This window comes from Leptonychotes weddellii, chromosome 10, assembly GCF_054177405.1.
Source record: "Leptonychotes weddellii isolate Sample4059 chromosome 10, ASM5417740v2, whole genome shotgun sequence".
Lineage (NCBI taxonomy): Eukaryota > Metazoa > Chordata > Mammalia > Carnivora > Phocidae > Leptonychotes > Leptonychotes weddellii.
In genome coordinates, this window is record NC_138378.1 from 18,200,731 (window position 1) to 18,219,991 (window position 19,261).

Sequence of the window (19,261 nt, forward strand, 5' to 3'; positions counted from 1 at the left end):
AAAAACCCATGCAAATAAATGTGCTATCTTTAGCATGCAAAGATACCTGGTCAATGAAAATCGGGCACTGCAGTCCCAATGCCAAATCCCACACTTTCCACCTTCCCTCCTGACCACTAGCAACATGTCTGAGTAGGCTGTTCAGAGCTAATAGATATGCTATCCAGGAGGAAAAACTCACAAGTCAAACCCACAACTCTCCGGATTTATCAACCACTGTACCAGGCTCCTGGTCTTTGTCCAGTGACTAGGTAATTATGATGGTCTCTTCCTATCTAAGGGGGCTCCTCCCAACCATATCAACCAGGCCTTCTTGCTAAGATGTAGAGAGCTAAGAACAAATGATTCAAAGTATCACTGCTGCCCTCAGAGACAGGCAGTCTTGTAAACCCCAGTTCTGAAGACTATCAAGCCTCTTCCCTGTAATCTTGTTACCACTTTGCTCTTTCCAACTGAGCTACTGACCACAGACTCATAGAAATTTACACATCAGTGTCAAGAGTTTCAACTGCATTCAGCAGTGATACTGAGCAGGGTTCCAGAACATCCTATCAATGACAGGAGACACAAAACATGCTCCTCTCAGCAGCCTGATATATTGCCCTTGGGGCTGCAAGCAGATACAGTGGCTTCTCATTCCATAACTCAGGCCCAATTTGCTAATCACCATCATTAAAAATGCAAGTATACTTAAGGGTTGCATACTTTTATGGAATAAATCTGAATGATCCTACTCCTTTGGAGTAAAACTTAGTGCTTACTGGTTTCCAATTGTATTTAGCTTCTGGTTGGATTTGAAAAAATGAAAACCTAAATAAAATAGGTGGAAGTTCCCTGACTATTCAGGCGAATACACACACACACACACACACACACACACACACACAAAATGCAAGTTATCATCAAACCTTTGTAGATAAAAGATATCCACTGGAAATGTTCGCCCTTCTACTGTAAGGATCACACAAGTATCCCTCGTTGGGTCATTGGTTTCATTCTGATTAAAGAAATCCCGAAATTTCTATTAAAAAAAAAAAAAGAGTACTTCATTTCTCTCAAAAAAAAAAAAAAAAAAATGGTTCACAGTAACTCACCGAAAGAAAGAAAATAATATAAAACTGGCAGAGCAGGGGGTGGGTAGTAGAGACTGGATATATATATATAACACAGACTATGGGTTACAAAATAACTACTAACAATACTATTTTTTTTTAATTATTGCAATTTTGAGGAATCACACTTCAATACCAGACTCTTTACTAAGGTTTGATAAAATACAGGTTAGAATTCAAAACTGTATTATTCACTAATGCATCTGGGTCAACATGTAGCTGTGGTATTACTTTTCTTATTTTTATCCCCTGTATCTTACTAAAGGTGTGATTCAAATTAAATACAGATTAAATCAGGTTGATGTGTAGTTTTAATCAGAAAAGCACGTATCTGACCACACAGGTTATCAATGTATAAAGAGAACTTGCATCTCTAGGAACGCTAGGTACGGCCCTAGTGTTGCAGCTACAGACGCATACAGGTTTACCACAACCTCCCCAGACTGCAGGCCGGGACAGTGTCTCCCCCACCCCCATGCCCTGTGGCAGTTAACACACCACCCCGTCTGGGCAGGTTGCCCAGTATGCACTTGCCCGGCACTGCCACAGTACCCTGAGAAGTAGCTCCTGGCAGTCCCTCCAGGACAGGTGGCTACGCCTTCTTCGACGGCACACTTGACCGCCAGACTGGCAGACTACGGGGAGGCCTGGCATGAGAGCTCCGGCCGAAGACGGGACAGGGAGATTCCACTGAAGATCCCCTCACGGGGAGCCTGACCCCAGATACACAGAGACGCTTCTGTGCAGGGGGGTGAGGGCCAGAGGGGAAGCTGCTGTGTCGGTGGTGGAGGGACACGGAAATCCTGCTGGGGGGAGTACGTCATCGGGGCCCCACCGGTGATATTCCACAGTCCCCCTGAGGCCTGGCTGGGCATCGCTTTCTGTTATCCTAGGAGGTCTGGCTATGTGACCACAGTCCTGCCTCCTTTACTTCCCCGTGTATCTTTACTAACCATGCCGATGCCTGCTCCTGGACACCGGGAGCCCGGGGTGCACTGAGGACTGCATCGAATGCAGTGAATGGACATGGAGGAGCACCTCTACAAGAGCTGACTGGACTGAACTACAGAATAATGGGGTGCGATATGCTGACCTCAAAGTTGTATCTGAGAAGAGTAAGCAAAGACGTAAAAGTACATCATGCCAACAAAAGAACCATGTTGTGCTACGAAGGACCTCCTGGCACCATTCTTCACTTCCCTTTTGGCTCAATTCGGTTCAAGTGACTTCAGCCCTCCTGTGTCCCGTGGTGTGCATAACACAGGCAGGCTACAAGTGATATACGAACAAGTGAGAAGAGACAGCTCCCCCACACCCCAGAAGAGTGAATAATCCGGGGGGACGGGCACACCAAGAACCAATCATAACACAAACCGAGGCAGAATGACCACATAACCAGAAAAAAGTCAAAAGTTACGCAGCGAGAACGAAAGGTCAACACTGAGCGGCTTTCAGGGAAGGTTTCATGGAGGCAGGAGTACCCCCTGGTAAAGCCTGAACGGACGAGGAAGACTATTACTGCCTGGAAGAAGAAGGGACAACTCTTCCCAGGATGACAGCAGAGTGTAGACTAAGACATGAAGGGGCCACCGACAAAGGAGAGAGCCCAAGGTCTAGGGCAGGCCAGCCCCGTTCTGAGTTAGTCCTCTCGTCTACAAAAGAACAAACTGCCATCTACCCTGGGTGCGGACTGCAGTCAGCACCAGTCTGGCCTAGAATTGTACTCAGTAAGTGATCTTATTATCACTCTGAAGGGGCCCAAATGTCATGCTTCACGGGCACTTCATTTGATGGGAAAGATAGGGGCAGTGAGCATGGGCATGACGTCATCAGACCGGTATTGCAGATGCCTGGCTCGGGTGGCCGTTTTGGAGGAGGGCAGAGACAATAAGAGATTGGAGGCAAGCTAATTCAGGAAGGTACTGGAATAGCTCAGAGGAGAGAATGAAGGCCAACACTGGGCAGGGGCCAGGCAAAAGCGAAGCGTGCCAGAGGTATGAGCGATGGGGCCTGGCAATCGGTGAGTGCGAGCGCACGCACGTGCACGCTGGGGAGGAGGGGGTTACTTCTTAGTCTGGGAGAATACTTTCTAAAGCAAAGGAAGTCTTGAATGACCACGATGAGAGAGGGACTGCCACAGAGAAGCCAACAGTCACAGGGCAGCAGGACTCACAGGTCTGTGAGTTTCTGGAGCACAGGAACACGGTCAGGACGGCCACAAGCACAAAGCGTCGGCTGAACCAGGGGCCATGGAGGTGGGCAGCCTTGAGGAAGAAGAGCAGCCAGCAAAGGAGTCTGAGGGGGATGCCTCAGGGAGGCAGGAAAGAGGGGAGACGGCAGGTATTCCAAAGCTGCAGACAGAGGAAGATTTTAAGAACGACTTGGTGAATGGAGCTGAATGTTACCAAGAAGGCAGGCAGAACAGGGAGGACACCTCATTCCTGACAATGTGGTGCTGAACAGAGCAGACCAGAAGTTATTCTTTCAAGAAATAAAATTCAGCATTTACTGAGAAAGCATGAGATCTCTATCCTTAAGATATGTATCTTTTATCTTTACCTGGAAATATAAAATATGCACATACAGAAAAGTACAGACTAGAGAGCAAATAAATCTGGTATCAACAGCATACGCCTTGTGGGACAGTGAAGGAAAGGCAAGAGTGAGATGAAGATGAGTTCATTTCACAGGGAAAAGGAGAACGTGAGTCAGGTTTTAAACAAGTGGGCTCACACCAACACAGACACACAGCAAGGAACATAAAATGACAAAAAGCAAGAGGACAGTCTGAAACAGAATGTAAATGATGTGCACATCTGCTGGGCCGTCTTCCTTCCCTGGTAGCTGCTCAGACCTGACCCACAGAAGTGAGCTCCCAGCAGCCATGTCTACACAACACGCCCACCCTGGGCCAACAGCCCTTGGTCCATGCAGATTGGTTCAGAGTGGGTACCTGACCCAGGTGACCCCCAGTTCCTTCTCTAGGAATCTGGAAAGAGAAATTAGTCTCTCTCCAAGAAGCTGAACCGATGACAAAAAAACTGTAGGAGTTGTCAGCAACCCTATTTCCTGCCATGTGGATGGAAACAAATAAAAGAAAAACAATAGCTAGTGATACAATGGTCAATTAATACTTCATAATTAGGGGCACCTGGCTGGCTCAGTCGGTTAAGCGTCTGCTGTCGGCTCAGGTCATGATCCCAGGATCCTGGGATAGAGCCTCACGCAGAGGGCTCCCTGCCCTGCTTCTCCCTCTGCCTCTGCCTGATGCTCCCCCTGCTTGTGCACACTCTGTCAAATAAATAAATAAAATCTTAAAAAAAAACATTAATACTTCATAATTCTACCTGGTCATGCTCTATAACAGCTCGCATAGTTAGGCTTACATTAACAAAGCAGCTAACCCAATCAAGGCAACGATGTGATCAGCCCGCTCATACTCCGCCTCTGCCTCCCAGCTGCTGTCACTGGTGGGACACCACCAGGCTGGGTCACCCTGGGCCCTGAGCGAAACCAGAGTAGAGGGCATCTATCCCTCCAGGCAGCAGGGCTTAGAATTAGTCTGTCACCCATAGACCTAGCAGCTGGGGCACCAGGGAGGGGGTCTGGCAGGCCTGGGCCTCCAGGTCCAATGCTGCCCAAAGCCACATGCCATCTCCACTCTCCCCCTTCCCCCCCTCAGCCCACTGCTTTCCCTCCTCACCCTCCTACTCTCACGTTAGGACTCCCACGCCCCACATGCCCTCAGTCACAGAGGAAGGACTCCACCCGCCAGGTCCCAGCTCAGACACACACACTGGGCAAGGATGGGTGAAGGAGTGAAGGTCCCAGCCACCGAAGGCCCAGCTGATGGCTACTGAAGGCCCAGCGTGCCCTGCGTCAGAGCACGCCCCAGGCCAGGCCAAGTTTCCTACACTCCATTTTTCCACTTGAAAAAACTTCCAGAAAGTCTACCTAGACCAACTATTGTAGGCAGATTGGAAAGAAGCTCTTTTTTTAAATCTCTGTGCCACACCAAAAGACAACAAAAGGATATTGGAAGCGATAAATATTAACAATTCTAAGAAAAGACTCGGACATGGTAATTTTCAAAACACAGTAAAAACTGTTCGTTTTTAAAAGAGAGAGAGGAGGTGACGAAGGTAAAAAGTAAAACAGAGGAAGACATTCTGTGCCACGTGGGCATGGAGGCGATGGCGGGAGGTGAGGCTGGGTGTAGCCCCTAAACCGGCGTTCTGGTGGGTGCCATGGGCTTAGGGGGGTGAGAAGTAATTCAAGAGGGCAACAAAGAGCTTTGACCCAAAGGCTATCATGTGCAGACTGAAGACAACAAGCTCCTACAGCCTGTGAGAAGGTCCAAGAAACCAGCCAGGCTATGCACGCAGACACCCCTCTTAGCCATGCTGAGTTTCTTCCCTCAGTTGCTCTACATCCCTGAAGCCACAGGGAGGCCAGGAGCCAGGAGCCAGGCCCTTTTCATATGTCAGCTGGCTAACACAACTGGCTTGCTGACTGGTATCTCCACAACTACTCTTGCCTCTTCTACACAACACCCAGAGTGATCTTTCTAGAACTCGAACATGATCAAGTCACTGCCACAGCTCACACACATCCCAGGACTCCCAAACAGGTGTTGGGTAGATCCTTCCTCCTTCACTTGGCCTGTAATGCCGTCCATCACCTGATGCCTACCAGCGTCTCCATTTTAATCTCCCACTGCTTCCCACTCTATCAAAAATCACTGAACCTAAAGCATCTACTCTGTGCCAGACACTGTTTTAGGTGAAAGGGATAAAATAATGAGTAAGACATTCAAAGTCCCAATCTTCATGGAGCTTATATTTTACTAATAGAAGACACACAATAAACAAACACTTGGCTATGCACGTTATGCTAGGTGGAAATAAGTGCTAAACAGAAAAACTAAGCAGAGTAAGACAATGGAGCAGCAGGGCACTGTTTCCATCAGGGTAGTCGGGAAAGGCCTCTCTGAGAGGATAATACGTGGTCAAGACTGAACTGAAATGAGCGAAGAACCATGAGAACGTGTGGGGTAAGAATGGTCTACAGAGAGGGTCCCCCCGGAGTAGAAGCATACCTGGGTTTTTCTGAGGAACAGCAAGGTGAGGCTGGAGTGTAAGGAGCATGGGAGAGACTGGACAGAGATGAAGTCAGAGAGGTGACAAGAGAGGTGACTGGGGGGCAGAGACTGTCCCCCACAGGGCCCTACAGGCAAAGTAAGACTCCCACCTCCACTTGCCTCCCAGCCCCTCGGACACACTATTTCACGACCCTGAGGTTCTATGCATGTTTAGGACACCCTTCCCCAACCCTGCCCATCAGGCAAACTTCTGTGCATCTTTTGAAACCAAATGGGATATCTCACCACTGTGAAAGCTTCTGGACGTTCTCCAGCCAGCTAGACTTAAGCAGCCCCCTCTCTGGCTGTCTCAGCACCTTGACATACTGATCTGTAAACATCTATTTATGTGTCTGCTTCCCAAGAAGTCAGGGAGGTTATGAATCACCTGTAGCCAGCACCACGCTGAGCTTGTGTATATATATTCATATATTTTTAGTTATATATTTATATACATATATTCATATATAACAAGTGGTCAAAATTATTTGAGTTGAACTGCTGTTTTGAACTAAAATATTAATTGGTAAGAGAGAAAAATAGTATAAGCTGAGCCATAAAAATTATAACATAAATTACTATATGTACAGGGAAAACTTCAATTGTACACATAAACATCTAAACCTAAATGCTACAGTCATAAATAAATTTCAGAAATATAACCTCATACTGAAAAAAGTAACAAAAGGAAACTGCCTATGTGGGGAGAAACACAGTATGTAGAGAAACAAGAGGAGGAGGTAATTATGAACTCAATTAATTACAGGTTAATTTCCACCCACAAGCTCATATGGAATCTAGGACATCAGATGGCCCCATAAGGAAGGTAGGCCAGAAAGATAAGCTCTCGCTAAAGGTAACTTCCCAAGGACATGTCCAACAATTCCAGTGCTTACGGGAACAGCAGGGTGAGGCAGGAAATGTTCCTACCTCTGCATCCAGAGTGGCTGAAGCTACAATCAATCGAAGATCCCCTCGCTTTCTCTGAATCTAAAAAAGAAGGCATTAGGAAAAAATGAAACAGTGCGATACGTACAGATGATATATTTTGGTACCTGCAATTTACTTCAGAATAAATCAGTGTGTGTATTTTTGGGGAGTCAAGGGCGGAGCTTATAGATGAAACAAGACTGACCACAAGTTGGTAACTATTAAAGTCATAGGTAAAAGGTGGTTCATTATACTATTTTTTCTAATTGTTTAAATAGTAAAATTTTCCAAAATAAAAACATTAAAAAAAATGTTTATTGAAAGTTTAAAGGAGCTTTAGGAACTGAATTTGAATTTACCAAAAGTAAAACCATTTCTTCCTGATACTTGGATTTCTGGATAGTCAGAATCTATGTATATGCAGTTGAAGTATGAAAAAGTACATTAAAAACAAACAAACAATAAAGGATAACACTGAGACAGAAATATGGACAAAAGATCTTAACAGTTATTCAAAGAAAGGAATGATCAAGAGGCAGAGAAGAAATGATCATATAAAGCATAGCAAAAATATATGATAACATGACATTACTTTTTCATCTATCGCACTGGCCAAGATTTATTTAAGGCTAATACTCAGGGCTCACAAAGATTCAGTGAAATAAGCCTCTTATTATACTGCTTCCCAGAGAATAATAAGCAGGTGGGATTATCCCTAATCAGTATCAAAAGTATAAATCTTTGGCCAAAGAATAACATCATGAAAACAACAAGAACAATGGCAACTAACATGTACTAAGTGATGTGCTATTCCCAGGTCTCTGCACACGGCTGTGCAGAGATGCCCGGCTGAGAGCGCTAGGGGCATCTGAAGCCCAGAACATCCTCCCCTCACCTAGCTGTGGACAGCCTCCAAGTGCGGGCATCTTGCTCTAATTTGTACACCAGTGGGACTTCAGTCTATTTGTGACCCTGTGCCAGGTACCATCTGAAGAATTTTATGTGATCTTATTTAAGTCTCACAATAAATGATGATCTAGAACAGCTCTGTCCAAGAGAGCTCTCTCCAAGGATGGAGAGGTTCTGTCCAATGCACTAGCCATTAGCCGTGTGTGGTTACAGAGCTCTTGAAATCTGGCCAATGTGACAGAGGAACTGTATTTTTAATTTTATTCTATTTTAATTAGCTGACTGCCACAGGTGCCTAGTGGCTGCCATAGGGGAAAGCATACTAGCACAGATGTAGAGACTTCTTTCATCCCCATTTTAGAGATGAGTAAACTCAGCAGTCAGAATCTGAACCCAGGCAATCTGACCCAGAGTCCATGCTTTTAATTACTTTGGTCTACTCCCTGTTTCTAGACTCCTGTGATTGGGAATATGCTCAAAGAAAACAATCAGAAAATACAGGACGGGAGGAGAGGTAAGGCTGAAATAAGATTGCCCATGAGTTGTAATAGTTGAATCCAGATGATGGGCACAGAGGGGTCATTAAACCCTTCTCTTACTGCAGTATGTCTGAATAAAAAATAAAAATTAAAACAGAAATGCAACAGATTTCATTATAAAGGTGCTCATTACAATTTTATTTCAAATACTTCAAATCTGGAAGCCATATAAATGCCTAACAGTAAGGGAAGAGTCAAATACTTTATGGTAGGGACATATGATTGTATAGACATTATTAAATACAATGTCTTCAAGGAATATTCAATGACACAGAAAAATGATTTTGATGTAATATTAAGAGAAACATGCAAGGTACAAATTAGTGCCTACAGTCCAATCCCTATCGTGCCAAAACAGATGCACGTACACACACAAAAAAAGAAGAAACATACCAACATTCCACCAGTGACTTTCTCTGAATGGGGAGAATTATGGATCATTTAAATTTTTTTCCTTCCTATTTGATTGGATTTTCCCAATTGCTACAATTACTTTCCTAATCAAGCAATAAAACAAAATGAAAACACAAGAGCAAAAGTCTGGCAGTGAAGTCACACCTTTTTCAGCAAGCCAATGGCAATGTCTGTGTACAAGGTCCTCTCGTGGGCTTCATCCAGCATGATGGCACTAAGAAGCAAAGGGAAGACCTTGGTGAGCATCAGACAAACCACCCACATAATCCCATCCAGATCATCAAAGGGACTTCTGTGTGTCCAGTCCCCATGCAATCACCTTGTATCAAAAGCTGAGCTACGTTACTCCCCCTTGACAAGGAAGGAATTATTAAGCTAATAAAAATGGTGATATCAACACATCTTGGTGAAGAAAACAGTATATTTATTGCTATCTTTAAAGAGTTTTATAACCCATAGTGGATTCTAATGGGAACTAATACCTGATTTTAAATTACAATATAACGCATAACCCCACAGAGCACATAAAAATCGGAACAAGGCCCCACCCACTGAAGACTGTTAAGCTGCAGAGAACAGCACAGAGACATGTGATCACAGCTGTGTCGCGTGTATGTACCCAGGACTCAAATTTAACGTCCTTCCCTAGAATACCACAGAGCCTGTGTAGGACAATGTTAATGCCATGAGTAATGGACAAAGACACACAAAGAGGAAGACAGTGTAACTAACTATCTGGACTCTGCGTATCACGTGACACAAAACACTGCCCAGTTCTGTGCTATGATCTGCAGTCACCATCAATCCTGGGACATAACAGAGGCAAGAGAAGTATGACAAGTCAACAGATTATTCAAATAATGACAGGGATTTTAATGTGCCCATTTTTTACTGTTAGTAGATTCTGAGAAAGCATCAAAGGTTGCAACAGCCCAGGTAAAGAGAAAGCTCTGGGGCAGCTGAAGGCAGTCATGAAGTCCCAGCTATTAACACAACTACTTGGGTGCTTTTTGAAACTTCAGGGAAGTTATTGTAGGAAAAGCACAATTACCTATATTTTGTTAACAATGGATCAACCATCATTTCCCTGACCAACATTCCATCAGTCAGGAACTAAAAAACAAAAACACAAAGTTTTAGAAATAATTCATTTACACTGTACATTAATGATTTTTTCAAAAAGTTCAAATGTAACCAAATGCACACAACTCTTCGCCAGTGTGTGTACAAGATAATTCCCACAAAGGACCATGAGGAAACGGCCCAATGCTTTAGCGATCAATGCAACTGGTCACAAACAAGACTTCAATCACAGGGTCCTCAGCTGGGGCCTGCAAATCTTCCAGCAGAATTCCACCTGCGTTTACTATCTGAACATTGGCTCAGCCCCATTTCCTCTGGGCCTGCACTACTGGTACTGTGGACGAACAGGCAGTGTAGACAAACCTTGTCCACACAAAGGAAGGCCACGAGTCTGAGATCATTGTTCTTAAAATGTCCCAAAGACTGCAGACCTGCAGCTCTTGAGGTTACTAACCTCAGCTTCGACTGCTATTATCTTAGAGAGGTTGGATAGGGCTGTGGTTAAGAACAGAGGCCGTGGTGTCAGTGGGCTGGGAGCCCAGATCCTCATTCTGCCTTTACTTGCTGTGTGAACCTTGGGCAAGTTACCTACCCTCTCTGAGCCTGAGTCCTCATTTGTAAAATGGAGACAATAAAGTATCTACCTCAGAGGTTTATTATACATACATATATATAGAGAGAGAGAGAGGCAGTACAGGTAAAGTGTTCAGCACAGGACCTGGTACACAGTGTTCATGACTATCAGGAGGCACCTGGGTGGCGCAGTCGGGTAAGTGGCCAACTCTTGATTTCTGCTCAGGTCATGAATTCTGGGTTGTGGGATCAAGCCCCATGTCAGGCCCTGTGCCGGTCATGGAGCCTGCTTAAGATTCTCTCTCTCGATCCCTCTCCCTCTGTCGCTCTCCCTCTCTTTCTCTAAAATAAATCAATCTTAAAAAAAGAGTATCAGTTATTATTATTTAGGATTAATGTATGTTTATAAAATGCTTCAGAAACATGCAGTAACATATTATTACTGCCGCCCAAAATAACTCAGTACTTGAACAAGGCTAACCATCTCCCCTGCATGCTGTAGTTTAGTGCTTTTACTTTTTGTTTTGTTTTAAGAACAGGATACGTTTCCATCACATTTTTCTTGGGCATGGTACCAGCTGCCACACATACACACAGCAGTGAGGAGGACCTGTCCCCAATGACAGGCACCAGTTAAGAGCAGAGCGCCTAAAATGATGACCAAATGGAATACAAAAGCTTTTCATGCAAGAGTCAAAAACAACCATTTGGTTATGTAACCCACTAAAAATTACCTACTTTAAAAATATTTGATGGTACAGAAGAATATTCTCTTTACCCAGCAAAATGAATCTCAAAGGTAACAAAATACAAAAATTTAGAAAATAAGATCCCTGTTCTTATAAATCACTACCTTGTCTGGTTCATCTGATTATTTTCAACTTTCCTCTGTGGAAACTGAGAGGAAACTGAGAGCATTCCATTGTTCTGCAGAACCATCCGACCCGCACGACCCCAGCCCTGTGCTACGGAGCAGGCACTCCGCTGACGGAACACGCATAACTGCAGACACGAGTTCAACAGTAGCAACTAGGTCAAAGAAAGGCAAGTAAAATCCATCGTCACGTAAATGTGAGAAAGTTCTAACTCGTGAAAATAGTATTTGTGAATTCGACGCTTTATCAATTTATACTGCCTTGTCCCTGTTTTTCAGTCTTTTACAGGCAAGTCTCTATATTTTGACAGCTATGTGGATTGGTGGAAAAACAAAAAACACATATAAGACAGGACAGCCTCAAGTCCTGGTTCTATCATCAACGGGCACATACCTGAGGCAAGTCATTCAGCCTCCGAGGCCCTCAAGCTCTTCATCTGTAGAACCAAGGGCTCAACCTTCCTTCCGAGGTCCCTTTTGGGCCACGATTCAAGGACTCTCTGAGAGAGCTCCACACTTCCCCGCAGACTAAACTCCCTGAGGACAAGGTGATTTCGTACACTTTCTGCCCTGGTAACAGGGTCTCGGTCAGCAGTGATGCTGCATGTTTTTAAGCCCCGCCCCCCCCAATAATCTTCTTCCTGGTTCACAGTAGGAAAAGCAGTGTGAGCACTTCACCTTGATTCTCGTGGCCAGTGGGTCAGTGCAGTCGTCAAAGCGGATGCAGTAGCCCACCTCGTGGCCCAGCACTGCACCCCTTTCCTCGGCTACTCTCCCTGCAACCTTTGGGAAGAAAGATCATGCTGAAAATAGAGACATAGAAATTACTGCACAGAGCACATACCAAGGAAAATCTAGTATTTTTTTAAATAAGTATGTGAACACAGTGGAGAATGAGAAGAAAAGGGGCAGGTCATCAGAGAAAAAGCATGATTTATTTACTTTGTGTCTCACTCCTCCATCTACAATCGACTTAGGGCAACTTAACTTATAATTAAGTATCGTATAACAATAAGCAACATAAATGGAATCACATAAAGATGTTACAGATCACGACCAAAGAAATGGCAGATAAAATTCAAAAGATCAAAGCCAAAGAGAAAATTTTAAAACACAGATATGCCAAAATTATCTCAGTCGAACCACAAATTCAGCTCAGCATTTCCTGGCAGCCGAAACAAAAAGTGGAAGAAATGACAAGATTCACCGCAGTAAAGCTTTTTAGCATACCAACTAGGCAAAAATTTTCACGTCTCTGTGCCTTGAAATAAAGTACCTTCCACTGGACCATAAAGGCAGGAGAATAGGAATGATCAAATTCAACACCAGGCCAAGGTCATCTTCTCTTTGGAGGCAAAAAAATGACGTTTCCTGAGCCAGATAACCTAAAACAATTTGCAACAGTGCCCCAGCTACCAAAAGCATTAAAAGGGGAAATAAAGACAAGAATGCAGGTTAAAAAATGAAAGCAATGAAAAGGGGCAGAAAAGCGGATGAGAAGGTAAATGAAGAATCCAAGTTAACATAATGAAGTAAAAGCAGAAAACAAAATACATAATAATATATTGTGAAGACCATAAACTATAGATACATTTTTCACTTACCAATATATGACAAATAAAAGGGGAGCATAGGAAAGAGAAAACAAAACCCAACAGCAAGATCTCCTACTACCCCTAGAAGGCTATTCAAAGGTTATCAACTTATTAACAGAAAATGTTTGAAATGATGAATAAATCAAAGTGGAAGGGCAATAAAAAGAAACTGAAGAGTTGAACGTTCATTATATCAACTGCCGGACTGAAAAAAACTACAGGAAAACCATATGAGAGGCTTCTGGGACCTGGCACAGCACCCCCAACCCCCCACGTGAGGCAGGCAGTCAGTGTCCCTTCCCGTTCCCCCCCCGCCCCCCTCCGCCTGAGTCCACAGGTGAGGCCACCTCTCCACGGACTCTCTGAGTCCTGGGCCTGGAACGTGGGCTGGCACAGGCGGTGGCCTGTGGCACTTTTCGCTACTGCCACTGGGTGCAGCAGCCCCAGGGTCAGAAGCCCAGAGCCTTCCTGCACTCAGCTCTCCAAGCATTATCTGGCCATCAGTGTTGGAGAAACCCAAGGGCAGATGAGGAATAGAAGGGGCTCTGCCTAATGACTTGGAATTACAGAGCTGGCAGGCCAAAACCGAATCAACCATTCCACACCACGCAGTCCTGGAAATCACCTTATGAAATCAGAAATCCATCCTACGGTATTGCTCTACCTCCGCAGGTTCTATTTCCTGCCAACCAGGACTTCGCCATGAAAATTTTGTTATTTTTTCAATTTCAACTCTACAGATCATTATACTATAAATCTCAGAAAATGGTACAGATAGAAAATGTGTACGTAGATCTATGAGGAGCTAATGGGAAAACAGGCTTGTAACAATGAGTATAAATGGACCAACCCTCTCCATAAAAATATAATCATTTTATGGGTCTAAAAGGTAAAAGCCAAATACATTTATTCTTATTTCACTGTTTGTATACATATGCTATAAAATATATTTTATCATAAAACTCTTTTATTTTATTTTTTATGTATGATCACACCACTGGACATTTGAAAGGTCATATTCTATCAGCTTTCTAACAGATTTTTACCTCTACTATTTAAGTTTTACTCCCATAACTTCATCAATTGGACTGGATAAATACTATCTATTTGACTGAGGCAAATAAATACAGAGAAAGGGAGATAAAGAGAAAAAGAAATCCACTCACTGAGTACTTACCACCTGCAGGTTCTAGGCTGCAAGTTTTCACAAATTGTATCTCACTAAATATGCACGCAGCCCACGAGGTGGGCAAGATACCCTCGTTTTTACAAAGAAAGAAACTGAAATAAGACAGGTTTAGAGCTTGTCCTGAGTCACAGGTCAAGGAAGGGCCTGGTCTGGAAGACAAACTCAGACCCTACGAGCCCAGTGAACAAGCTCGTTAGTAAGTGCCTCTCACAGAGATCAAGCAATGGCTCATGCCATCTGTTCTTAGGCTCTGAGACTGTTTTCAGAGTTCAGCTGGCACACAAAGTACTCTTTGAGATGTAGCATTTCAAACTTGACAGCTCTATTAATACTCCACCGTTAATTTATACACTCTTCGCTCTTTCAAGAGAAGGCATGGAGTTTCATGGAATTATCCATAGCTACACATTTGGAGCTAAATGCAAAATGATGAAGAGCTAAGACTCCCAACTACAAACAGGAAAAACTGCTCTAATTTCTAAGTAACTGACTTATCTTTCAGTGACATAAAAGGTTAAGTCTAAACACTGCAGTGTAGTTTCCCAACTGTTATCTCTATACTTACACTCACAAGACTCAGAAAATGTCTATCAGTAACTTCTACCTTGAAGACAATTAGAAAGTGAACTCTGGGGAAAAGGATAACACAATAATGAAAACTCAATACTGAGCAAAAGTAACTCAAGGCAACAGAATTAATTTCTTATCCAGGTAAGACGACAAAATAAAGGCACCCCCCAACTCCTCTGAGAGCTAATTTAGAACAACAAAAGAAATAAAAAATATTGTCACCCAAACCCTACATCTTCAATGAAAGAAGGAAACAGCTACAAGCCCAAACAAATGAGGAAGCACGGCTGCCAAATACCATGAGGTGTGACTCTAGAAGAGAGGCTCCGGCCTCCTCACAGCCCCAGCACACTAACGCTCTCTTAATGTCACCACCCTAACAGGCAGGGCGGACAATGCTTATTTTAGGAAGACCAGAAGCAGCCGTGTGTTCAGGCCCAGAAGACACAGGAAATGTTTCCATAGAGACCTATTTTGCTAGCAAACAATCACGAGGGAGAGAGAACTGAAGGAGAGGCAGCAGGCAGGCAGCAAGTACCAAGTCCTAAATCAGAGAGCCCACCGAATTTTATCATGAGCTATTACAGACCTCTGCAATCACTAAGGAGTGCACCTCCAGATCCTCATCCTCATCCTGCCCCAGCAGAGGAGGATAAGAGATTTGGTGGGAGGCCATGCACTAACCAGAGCAGCACAACCTCACAACTCTGCAGCCATCAGTGGTCCAACTCAAAGACGGGTAATTATCATCAAAGTCCTAACGCCAGCCCACTGCAGTAAAGCTGACCAAGAAGGAAAGAAAGACAGGAACAGAAGCAAAAAAGCAGTTTAAAAAGAAACTTCAAAAGTATTGTTCAAAGAGGGCGCCTGGGTGGCTCAGCTGGTTAAGCGACTGCCTTCGGCTCAGGTCATGATCCTGGAGTCCCTGGATCGAGTCCCACATCGGGCTCCCTGCTCAGCAGGGAGTCTGCTTCTCCCTCTGACCCTAACCCCTCTCATGTGCTCTCTCATTCTCTCTCTCAAATAAATAAATAAAATCTTTAAAAAAAAAAAAGTATTGTTCAAAGAAACAAGTAGAATTCAGCTAAAGGAATCCAGTTTCAAAGAAACCCTAAGTTTGAGCTAAAAACAGCTTAAGGCAGAAAGACAAAGTCAAAGGAGAGTCAAGGAGAAACAAGGTCTGAAATGGACAGGTCAGAAGCCAGTCTGTAGAGGTCCCCCAAATCTCACAGCTTGGATATGACGGACACCTGAGAGACTTTTCTTAAATTTGAGAACAATCCCCATATTTATACAATGCTACAAATAACAGTTATAAAGTTAGAGAAACTTTTCCACAGTGGCAATAATAAAAAGCAAATCTGAATCAACTATGCTAGGGAAACACTAAAATATTACTCTACTCCCTCCATAAGAAAAGAAGAGAAAATCATTCTCATGTGAAGAGGTGACCCATGGGAATATAACCAACAACTGCAGGAAAAAAAGATTTACAGAAATGTATCAGGCAGGGGGTGCGTCTGGGTGACTCAGTAGGTTAAACATCTGACTCTTGGTTTAGGCTCAGGTCATGATTTCAGGGTCGTGAGATTGAGCCCTGCACTGGGCTCTGCACTGAGCATGGAGCCTGTTTAAGATTCTCTCTCTGTCTCCCCCAGCCCTGCCCACGCACGCTCTCTTTCAAAAAAAAAAAGCAACGTGTCAGACAGTTAATAAAAATGTTACGTTATTGGGGCGCCTGGGTGGCTCAGTTGGTTGAGGGACTGCCTTCGGCTCAGGTCATGATCCGGGAGTCCCTGGATCGAGTCCCGCATCGGGCTCCCTGCTCGGCGGGGAGTCTGCTTCTCCCTCTGACCCTCCCCCCTCTCATGTGCTTGCTCTCTCTCATTCTCTCTCTCTCAAATAAATAAATAAAATCTTTAAAAAAAAAAATGTTATGTTATTTTTCTGCATTTTTTAAATGTTTGTAATATTATCAGCTTTTCAATCTGTAATGTATTGTAATTATCTCCTCCCATTCTAGATATTCACTTCCCTTTTAAAGAAAAAAAAAAACATTCAAAGAAGTGATTATGAGACCTAGGTAGAGATATAAAGGAGCCAAAATAGAATACATTTGACTAAAAACAATCACGAACATTGTGGACAGGCTTGGAGACATCTTACAAAAGAAACTGGAAAAGAGCAGATGATTCCAAAGATGGTGATAAATACTAAAAAGAGACAAAGGAGATCTAATAAACACTTAATTGATGCCCTTAGAAAAAAGAATATACATGCCAAGATAGAACAGAAGAAAACCTGAGCTATGAACCTGAAGACTCAAAAGTTCTTCCATATTTAAGAAACAATGAGACAGAAAAACCAGCATCGAGATACGTCCTGGCACAAAAACAAGCTTACGAGCATCCAAGCAGCAAGTGAGCCAGGAAGGAAGCGGGAAGAGAGCCCACTGGAACTCAGACTTCTGCACAGTGATCCTCCGTGTCAAAGGGCAGTGAGCAATGTCTGCACAGTTCCCAGGGAAAGAGAAGGCGAAGCAAGAGTTTCATAACAAAGACTACAACCAAACATTCTCAGGCATATACAATTCAATCTAGAAATAAGGCAAAACGAGCCATTCAAGGTTAGCAAAACCATGGTAGAGAATTAGTGATGAACACTGGATCTATTTAAACTAGAATTAAAGTTAATCAGCTGTGGAAGTTATGATTACAGAAAAGAACATGTATGTATACGCTTGAAATGAAAGTCACAGCACTGCATCTATAACAAACAGAGGGAGAAAATGCAGAAAGAGTAAGTGGGCCTTTGCTCTTTTGTAACAGGAAACTACCTGCAACGGTTTCAAAAACAAGTGATGTTAAAGCTTTCTGTAATCTTGTTTCTTAGTTTTCAAGCCTCCGTACATTCTCATGTGGTGAACAAATATTTCTCCAAAGTTAAGTTACTCCTATTTCACTTCAGTTTCCCCTTTTGTGAAATTCAACAAAAGCAAATGTATAGCTGGCATCCCATTTTTGTAGAATTACTTCTATGCATTCAAGGCACCACTCATCTTCATGTAAACATAAGAGCAAAGCTTGGAATGATGTTCACAAATGTTCACAAGGTTTTCACTGGATGGTGACATTTTTATTTATTTTAATTATTTTTCGTTTGTTCTGACTTCCACTGTACTTTATTACTACTTAAAAATTTGTGGGGCGCCTGGGTGGCTCAGTCGTTAAAAGCGTCTGCCTTCAGCTCAGGTCATGATCCCAGGGTCCTGGGATCAAGCCCCCCATTGGGCTCCCTGCTCAGCAGGAAGCCTGCTTTTCCCTCTCCCACCCCCACTTCCTTCTCTCGCTGTGTCTCTCTCTGTCAAATAAATAATCTTTAAAAAAAAAATTGTAATGTACAAGTATCAATTTTACAAAAATAAGCAGGTCGTAGTTCTTTTTCAACTGAAGAACTAAACACTCAAGGAGCCACACCATATTCATTTGGGGCCTTAAGGAAACAAGAAAAAAAAAGTCACTGAGACAGAAGACACAGATGGGAGTTTGTACAACATGGAAAAGAAACTTACTGTAACAGCAGCCACTCTTCGAGGCTGGGTCACTCCCACCACTCTTCCTTCGGCAGTCCAGCCCGCTTCTGCAAGGTACTGCAAATAAAACCACACCGAAGTATGCATCTGACACCACTTCTCCAGAAACAATTTCTCCCAAGATAACCCTGTATTGTGTTAAAATCACTGAGAAAGTTAGTAACAGATGGTTCTTATCCCAGCAGACATTTTGGAAATTATTTTGCAAATGAGGGATCTGAGGCTTGGCAATGTTAAGTAACTTGCTTACATTCACACCAGAGCTGATAATCAGAAGAACCAAGGCCCAAGTTCAACATTCTGACTCCCCAGTCTTACAAATTTCCAAGTACCAGAGCTGCCTGAAGGAATAAACTACTATCCATGGGCCACACGGAACAGTGCTAAATCTACAGGACAAAGAATTTTAAAGTACATAGAGAGACATCTCAATGTAAATATCAACCATACAGAACATTTTAGTCAGATTAAATAAAAATAACTAGATTTTGTACATGTGTATATATGCCATTATATCAGAACACACAAAATTTGACAGTATGTATTTATCTGATTTATTTATGTATTTATTTGCTATATATATTCATTTATGTATTCATTTGATCATATACTTTTAAAATCCAAAGTGGTGACAGCTGTTATCAGTTACATATTTTTATAATGTCTAAATTGCTTCACAATGAATATATATTTTACAGTAGGAAAAAAATTTAAAATGCTACTACATGTATCTACTCACTT

At 43.1% G+C, this 19,261-nt stretch overlaps 1 protein-coding gene across 3 annotated transcripts in view; it reads right to left on the minus strand.

Moving 5' to 3' along the window:
• DHX35 (DEAH-box helicase 35) overlaps nt 1-19,261 on the minus strand; it is a 65,101-nt gene that overhangs the window by 30,695 nt on the left and 15,145 nt on the right. For 2 of the 3 annotated variants that reach the window (XM_006734349.3, XM_081832799.1), the window contains exons 4-9: nt 18,500-18,577; nt 12,253-12,357; nt 10,096-10,157; nt 9,189-9,258; nt 7,183-7,242; nt 909-1,021 (exon numbers count right to left, since the gene is read on the minus strand). In XM_006734349.3, coding sequence (XP_006734412.2) covers nt 909-1,021; nt 7,183-7,242; nt 9,189-9,258; nt 10,096-10,157; nt 12,253-12,357; nt 18,500-18,577 — 488 coding nt within the window. The remainder of the gene's footprint in view (nt 1-908; nt 1,022-7,182; nt 7,243-9,188; nt 9,259-10,095; nt 10,158-12,252; nt 12,358-18,499; nt 18,578-19,261) is intronic. The other variant, XM_081832800.1, reaches the window with a different exon arrangement.